This window comes from Polypterus senegalus, chromosome 6 (genome assembly GCF_016835505.1).
Source record: "Polypterus senegalus isolate Bchr_013 chromosome 6, ASM1683550v1, whole genome shotgun sequence".
Classification (NCBI taxonomy): Eukaryota; Metazoa; Chordata; class Cladistia; order Polypteriformes; family Polypteridae; genus Polypterus; species Polypterus senegalus.
Genome location: NC_053159.1, coordinates 96,728,975 through 96,738,102, shown reverse-complemented (window position 1 = coordinate 96,738,102; position 9,128 = coordinate 96,728,975). Strand labels below are relative to the sequence as shown.

The 9,128-nt window shown below is 37.0% G+C and overlaps 1 protein-coding gene across 2 annotated transcripts in view; it reads left to right on the top strand.

Annotated features, from left to right (window-relative positions):
* The first annotated feature begins 248 nt into the window (after positions 1–248).
* Positions 249–9,128, top strand: part of LOC120531305 (collagen alpha-1(XXVI) chain) — a 113,240-nt gene continuing 104,360 nt past the window's right edge. For both annotated transcript variants that reach the window (XM_039756588.1, XM_039756587.1), the window contains exons 1-2: positions 249–851; positions 7,846–7,968. In XM_039756588.1, the coding sequence (XP_039612522.1) occupies positions 694–851; positions 7,846–7,968 (281 nt within the window). In that variant the 5' untranslated portion in view covers positions 249–693. The remainder of the gene's footprint in view (positions 852–7,845; positions 7,969–9,128) is intronic.

Sequence of the window (9,128 nt, the reverse complement as noted above, 5' to 3'; positions counted from 1 at the left end):
TTAGACTAAATGGTTAATCTATTCAAAGTGTTTCCAGAAGGCATGAGCCTATCTGTCGAGCCCGGAGCAATGATCACTCCACGATATGAGTAGGTCTCAGGAAATAAGAGACGCAGTGTCCGATCGAAAGGATTTTTTTGGCCTCTTAAATTTCCTCAAACAGTTAATTCCTCCAAACCCCCAGCTCCACGCCCCACCCCCTTTTTCCCCTGCAATCTTGCAGCGGCCACTCGAGTCATTTAAATCCTTCCTTGCAGACCTCTGAAGAGGCAGTCACACCGGTGCATTCCGGGGACCGGACAGTTAGACTAAGGGGGGTGGACACTGACGACTGGGGAGGGGGGCAAAGGGTCTTTAAGAACGGGACACATCCTGCAGAAATAGTTACAGAAGTCAGGGCAGAACAAAGGCTGAGTCTGGAAGGGCACTAACTTAGAGCACGGGACGCAAGAGTCACCCGAAAAGCTTGCTGAGCGGAGAGGCTATCGTACAAGACACGGAGTGGAGCAGAGCACAGAATCCTGCAGAGCCCAAATTACAGGCGTGTGATACAGCGCTTCAGAGTCCAAGAAGCCCGGGTAGCACAAGTTTCCTCAAGAACGTACCGTAATGTCCATGAACCCGCAGTCAATACATTTAGAAGATCTGCAATAATTTTTTTTAACAAAGCTTAACATTAAACACTCGCGCATAATGACACCGACTTTTTTCATTTTGTGCCTGGGGACCGTCTTTTTTGGTTCAGCAAAAGCCACTGGCTTCCTCTATCAATTTCCATCTGCTTCTCTGCAACATATGAACCCAGACCAAAGTGCAGGACATCCAAGTGGATCTACCTTAAGACACCGCAGGTAGGCAATTCTTAAAGTTTTACACCAAGCTATTTTATGATATAATATTTGTGTAGCTAAAATATTACAGGCGGTGTAACTTAATTTAAATTTCCTATTGGAATACTCTGATTCCTGGCTTTGGTGCCATCTGAGTTGAGCTTTCATATTCTCTCCATGTTCACATTCATTCTTTTAAACACTCAGACCTTCCAGGTATTTCCAAATACATGCCTGTAGGTTGCTTTCCAGAAGTAGAAGAGTGTAGCTGAATGGTTTTTTTTTTTGGGTTCCAAATGATTTGGCATCCCATCTAGGATTGGTTCCTTTCTTGAATCTGACTTACAATGACCAGGTGCTGTTTCAAGCATATTCAAAAATGAGAAAATGAATGTGTAAATACAATGAATACGAAATTTTACAACTTGGAGAGGAGTCTATCAAGTTTATCTGGTTAATGTCTCATCAAACCATAAGTAATTTCATCAGTTGGGATATGCTTAGTGCATTTATGTGAGTGTACCCAATGTTCCATTGGTCATAAAGCCATTAGTTTAACAGACATTGGCTGTTTTTAATGTCTTCAGACATCCAGTTTCTTATTTGAATTATCTTGTAATCTATGCTGTTATATTGTGCATCTTGTGTTTGTTTTCATGGTGTTTGACATGAACACTCTTGAAAAAATTGGTCAGATGGAGCTGATGCTGTGAAAGAGAAGTAAACAGTGCTGTCTTGCAACCTTTTTTTGTAGAAACTCCAGTTTCCTTTTACATCTCAATGGTGTGCATATCAGACTGAGTGACTCTCCTGACTTGTTTCCTACCTTTTGCCCAGTATTGCTATGATTGGATTGAGCTGCATGTAAACCTTTATTATACAAAATGTTCAACATTTTATATCTGTGAATGTATAAACACAGTTGCATTTTTCCTTTTCATTCTTTCCCTTAATTCCTGTAGTCTTAATTAGGAATCACTTTTATGTATTGGCCAAGACATTTCTGTAATGTGGTGCTTATCGATGAAGATTTGGTATGCATACTTCAGCTGTTGGCCTGCATCTTAGCGCCATCTTTGCATTTTACTGCTACTTGATATCTGTGCAGATATTTACCAGCATGCAATGAGTACAGCTGCCATTTTTGGCATTTACTTCAGGTACTCTGAAATTCAGGACTCTTGCAGATTTCAAAGGAAGACAGTTGTTTAAATATAATTTCAAAATTAAGGACCTGAGTTTAAGTGCAAACTTACAATATGTGAAACCTTTCGCTATGCTGCTCTTTTCTTCCCTTGGTATCAGGTAACAAACAACAATATATTAGTTGACTTGAATATCTGATGTTTTTATTTCCCTGGGCTCTGGTATAGTAAAAAGAATTATAATTTTCCCGAGGCATGCTTTCTGGAAAGGAGGGTGTTCCAATTTCCAACAGAAGGAAAAACATTACAAAAAAATAATTAATGGTTATAAAAATACATTTTAAGCAAAAATTAAATGGTGCTCTGCAAAGCACATCCTACCTCAAGCAAGCCAAATTTACACTTACTGAAAACAGGAAGGGTCCATATAATTGCACCCAGGGCAGGAGCCTGAAACACTTGCTCTCCTAATAATGGTTCCTGTCTATGTTAAATAAACATTGAACAAAATATTGGGGAAATACAAGTAAAAGATATATATATATATATATATATATATATATATATATATATATATATATATATATAATGTATAAAAATGCAAGTATGACAACAAACATGAATTAACTATTTTACATATAGATAGATAGATACTTTATTATAGTTAAAGAAGGAAACAAAAAAAGAAATGGAAAAAAAGTATACATATTATTTGAACAAACTATATAAAGATAGAAGCTAAAGCTGAAAAATAATGAAAACAAGATAAAATAGAAACCGCAACAAAGACCTCTCTGAATTAGCACTAATCTGTTTCTGGGTAACAATAACAAAGCCAGTAAGCTGAAAATTATCTGAAAGTTGTGTGAATTCTGTTGGTGCACATGGGTAGATGGAAAAACATGGTGATATTTTTTTCATGATATCATAAGCTGACAGTATCCCGCTCTTAAAGCATGACAAGCCAATCCAATGGCCGAATGGAAGGTTATTGGTGACAGCAGAGAATTCTGAAATGAAGGAAATAGCAAAAACTGCTGATGACCTGATTTGAAGATGTATTGAAGTTATAGGCCTGAAAGCTGGAGAACATGGAGAGAATATTGGAATAAGTAAAGATAAGTTAACGAATCAAGTATAATTATTAAGAAAAAGATGTGAATGTAGTAAAAATGTGCAGACATTAGACTAAATTTTAAATGACAAGGCTAACAGGTTCAAAGCAGCATTGGGTGATAACTGTGTGACTCCTTTTGCCTAGAAATGACGATTAGGAAGGTGTAGTGATCATTGTTTTCAGGAGCAGGGCTTGACACAATAAGTTCAGATTCTGTATCTATCCCACAATATGAATCGTAAGCTTCACAAATGTGGACACTGTAATTCAGAATGTCTACTTTTTTAGGTTGAAGCAGAAGTGAAGAAATACACTTGTGATAAGCCTGGCAGTGAACCTAGCAGAACTGATAAATCAGACCCAACTAAAGTTTGTCATCATACATACCATATATATATATTTAATTTTTAAAATATGAATTGGTCTTTTTTTCTCAGAGGAGACTTCATATTTTCAGAGTTAAAGAAATCAGGGTGGTGATCTAGGAAAACCTCATACAAACTATTTTCATTTCAGTCCATGCCCAGCATATTCTTTTTAAACCTCAGATAGTTTGCAATGTAAACTGTCACATCTGGAGAAAAATGTTGTCTTTATGGGCTTGAACTTAATTTTTAATGGGTCCTATTTTAAACCCAAAAACAAAAATGAACGGTACACCATCTGTTTACTTGGATATCTTTGTACCATATTTATATAGTTAATCATTAAGTTAAATACAGTTAAAATTGTACATCATTTCTTGAAGAAGGCCTAATTACAGTGTCCCAAGTGAGAGTGTCAAAATATTTTCAAATGAATAGGCTGCTGCTACTACTCTAAACCAGCCTTGCCTATGTTCATCTGTGACTTTCCTTCTTGGAAGGGGCTGTTTCAGTTTGACACCTTTGTTAAATTCACTGTTCATCTCTTCTGAAATCTTACATTTTTCCAAATTGCTGTAGTGATATACAGTATATATTTTTTTACTGCCCTTCTTCACTTTCATTTGAACATCCAGTACTCTTTTCAGGCCTATATCCTATAATTGCCTGCTTAGTTCGATTAAACCTGTACATCTTCATCTTTATCATAGTAGACATTATACCGCTGTCCATCTTGTAATAAAACTGGCTTTTCTTTTCCATTCTGTTTGTTAATATCATTCTGTTACATATGTGCCTCCAATCTGTTTTACAGTAGTTAGTACAACTCCTGTCTGAGCCTCTAATGTGGATTCTGATCTCCATTTTTGAATTTTATATCCCTTGCCCTGATCCCTTCCACTGTAATGTTGTAATAGTATTTTTGAAATCTCTTGCAAGATCTGAGCACATCCCAACATTCTCCTTGACTTTATGCCTCTATTTAATATATTCCTTTTATGCTTTGCCATAAAAGTGCATTCTTAGCTGCATTTCAGTTGTAAATTCTGTTTTTTTTTCTTTAATTTGTTCACTTTTTGAATTTACTTTTTGTTGAGATAAGCTTGGGGGTTTCATGATAATGAGAAAACATTTTGGTTGAGATATTTTTTTAATTTATTAAATAGTGAAAAGCCTTCTTCAGCTTCTTTATGCTCATTAACACTACTGTTATTGAGAGACAACATATTATGGCTGCTGCTTGACTCCCAAATGTTAATGTTATTTTGATATTGACTGCATGGGGATTGTATTCTGAGAATAGTTTTGGTATTGTAATAAACTAATGAGAGTAATATAGAGAAAATAAGTTCTCTCTAATTAAAAAAAAAACAAAGACATTCTGTTTTTTGGATGACCTCCACTGAATGCTTTCTACAAGTAATACCCATAGTTAGACCTCCGGCAAGTTAGAAACGTCTGATGACGAAGCTGCACAATATGACTTTGGAAAGGAAGTATCATGTATCTTGCTTACGCACTTTTATGTACAGTTCACTTCCCTTGACCACAATAAATTAAATGCAAGGAAAAGGAAAAACAAAAAAGTGGTCACGACCCAGGAGACAGAGATGAAACAAACTGACTATACAAACTAATTGTAACAGTGTTAAAGAGTTTGCTTATTTTTTGATGGAATGTTAAATTGGTCCATTCATTTATTCCATTAATAGTTACATCATTTAAATAACTCTGCTGAAGAATAGAAAAATAAACCTATTCGTTATATTACTGTCTTCTCTAACCATAATACATTGATATGACTATTGATTATTTTTCTAGTCTGCTCTTCATTTCTACAGATGCGATTATTGACAACAGCACATGGCCACAGTGCAGAGAAAAATAAAAAATAATGATTCATTCTTTACGGGCAATATTTTTAATAGTGTTCAGCAATGTGCCTAAATTAGTCATGATTACATTGAATGGAAAAAACAAAAGCATAGTTAATGAGGACCCAGGAAATACAGTCATGTTGGAGAGCACAGGTCATAGGGCATTTCCAGCTTTCAGCACCTGAACAGCTCCTCTCCAAGAAATTGCCTTATCTGAACTACTGTATGTGGGTGATTATCTGAGCTGGTCTTCAAAATGGTCAGTTCAAGCTGATGTCCTTGATCAGCCAGTGACAAACCACCTGGTCTCTATATCTGAATCCACACAAAGCTCCTTGAAAGTTAAACTGTAACAAGACTTGCCTGTGTTCAGGCTTTGAGAGCAGGTTCATTAATTATTATTTGTTTGCAGTTTACAATTATTTTCTTTACATTCAAATAATAATAGTTATCTCTGTCAGCATGCTTTTTTGTTCAGGAATTTAACCATCAACTGAGAGTCGCAGAAGTTTATTGGTACAAATGATGGGAATTTCAATATAGCATTAATTCAATGACATCCAATCTATATGCAAATTTCATATGGCCAATCATTTAATTTTTTCCATTACAAAGTCCATAGTGTATCATAGCAGCATTGATTTCAAGGCAGGAACCAACCCAGTATAGAAAACCAGTCTTTTACAGTGCACACATATGAATTAACTTGCAGAGGGACAGTTTAGTGGTTATTTGTAATGTGAGGTAAAACCAGAGGAAAATTCACATTATCGTTAGAACCATCCCAACCAATGCATATTCCATAAAAAATGATCTATATAGCACCCTTTTTCTGAATTACTGTCCCAAAGTGTAATTTATTTGAGTCTGTAAGATTAAGCCTCCTTGTTAGTTCCATGAAGTCAATTAACCAGTAAGTTCTTTATTTTATTAATGCACCCATCAATTCTGTATCACTAGAACAGCTGTAGATAGTTCTGAAGCAATGAATATAGTAAACAGTTTGTTGCTGAATTAGTTGAGCAATCTGGTACCAGTGGAATTTAGTCCAGTCAACCAGGCAGGTCACAAGATTTTGGACTTGGATTTTGGAAATTAATATCACTGAAAGAATGCAATATGGAGAAGACCATGTTCACTATACAATCATACCTGCCTGTACACTTAATCCTTTTCTTTTAAAAATTGACAGTTTATGTGTGGCTAAGTCTGTTGGTCTGGAAAAAGAAAGTTCACTTACAGCAGCTGGAAAGAGTTTAGAGTTGTATGAGTAATCCTTTAGTAAATTGCCTGACTGAATTTGATTATTCACTTACAGCTCTGTTTGGCGTGGCTTTGTCTCCTTGGGATGCCAAGCGTAGTATCTCAACTAAGCAAGTTCAGCTTTTGCAGCTCTGACCACAAAGGTAGTTGCATTTAATATTCAGTCTAACTGACATAGACACTTGAGTGAGAATCGCACATTCTGCAGTATAAAGTGAAAGCATATAAAAATGTGAAAACAATGGGATCCATGAGAATGCTGTCAGATTGTGTTTCAGATCTAAGAATGTAATACTCCAAGCTTCACCCTGTTAAATAAGCAAACCAGCCGCTGTAGCTCAACGTCATAGGCTTTGCCTCAGGTGCTGATACCCTGTAAACGGGATGCAAAAGTAAATACACCTTACGAGCCCCAATAAGGGCGAAACGTGTTATATACTCTGTATTATTTCGCAGATACTGTATAATATACATTATATATGGCTAATCATAGTGCCAGCAACTGCCAAATTTTGTGTATTGCTTCTGCTTGTTCATCTGAAAAGCCAAAAACTTGTCCTGTAAATCAAGCACCTGAGGGGATCGTGAGTGTACTGATACTTCACAGAGGTCTGGAATAAAGAAAAACATTAAAGGTATCTAAGTGCAGACTTTTTGATGTCTGAAAACACTAGGACCCCATTGGTGGTCTGTTATAATGATTTTGAGCGTTGCCTAGGATATCAAGAAGGATGCAAACTCGAGGTGTAACATCCCTTTTAGGTAACTCCTCAGTGGGCTTTAAGCAGCTCCTATGGCTTGTTAGTAATGTGAAGTCACAAACCTTGGCAGTATGGTCCCTATACATAGTTTAGATATGATAGGTTTGTTTATTCTTTGTTTTCGTAATGCGTTAGTTCTCTTGAGTGATTATAATTTCATGGGTTCAAATTCATTAGTACAAATGTTTCCCTAATGTTCATATAACATTGTGATATTTCTAGTTTATACTGAAGATGACCTATCACTGTACAGTATTTTAACAGTTTGGGGTGGAAGTACTGTTTTTGGTCTATGTATTTTCTTTTACCTAGGTCACTAAATTAAGGCATCTGTTTTAAGATATGTAGGCTAGTGGCAATTTATAATAGAATTAATTTAACTATACTCCTTACTTCTGTCACTATGTACTTTGTTTGGTAAATATTTTGCCTATTGTGTTTAAATTTTATCAATTAAAAACTTTTGTTTAAATTTTGCTTGTCACAGGAACTGGTGCCAGTTCACAGTAACGAAGACGGTGTCATGCCAGATCCAGAATGGCTCTGATACTTTAATGCAGAGGGTCTACCAAAGTTGCCGCTGGCCTGGACCCTGCACCAACCTTATAAGGTACTATTTGAATACTTAAAACTGTCACTATTCAATATCCAGTATGTTTCAGCTGATTTATGGTATGTAAAATTCAGCAGTTATAAGAAGAAACACTTATTCAACCCTCTTATGAGAGAATCATAAAATTAACTTTTTATAGTAATAAGGCAAATTCTATACTGTATATCGTCCAGTATTTCAGTGCATCCAGGGGGAATGATCTGCAAGGTTTCTTTCAGTGACTGAAATCACTGTCATTAGTAATCTTTTAATAGCACTTCCCTAATTTGATTGAAACATACCTTCACTGTTTCAAAAAGTCATTTTAATTAGATTGACAAGCTGAATGAAATAAAATATTTATAATTTTCTACTTTTAGATACTCGTATATACACTGTAGATTATAATATAGCAAGTCAAGTCAAGATGGGGAGCATGCACTGGTACAGTATGTTTCTGCACCCACTACATGACCAAACAACTCAGGATCCTGGTTTGCAACTTCCCCAGGCAGACACGCGGTCCAGTCCCACCCTCCGGAAATGACCCTCTATCTGCTGCAGCCAGGTGTTATGTGGGAGACCCCTTGGCCTGGTCTAGCCACTTGGGTCTCCAACAATGAGTATCCCATGAGCTGCATCACCCTCGGGGAAACGCGCCACATGGCGTAGTGCCTTTAACTGATACTCCCTCATAATGCAGGTAATGTGCCTCATTTGGGACTACATGACCAACTGCTCATCCGACACAAAGTCAAACCAATGGTACCCAAGGATTTTCCGGAGAGACACAGTACCAAAGGAGTCCAGTCTTCATCTCAGGTCACTAGATAGCCTCCATGTCTCGCAACCATATAGCAAGACAGGAAGCACCAGGACTCTAAGGACTTGGTTCTTCATCCTTTTGAATAGATATCTGGAGCACCACACACCCCTTTCCAGTGACCTCATGACCACCTATGTTCTCCCAGTCTGTCTACTGACTTCATAGCAACAGTCACCAGAGACATGAATGTCACTGCCAAGGTAAGTAAACCTTTAGACAAGGTCAACACTCTCTCCGCAAACAGATACACTGCTGATGGCTGTGCCCAAGAGGTCATTAAAGGCCTGGATCTTGTTTTTTATCCAGGACACTCGCAAGCCCAGGCACTCGGACTCCTTGCTCAGTCTCTCGA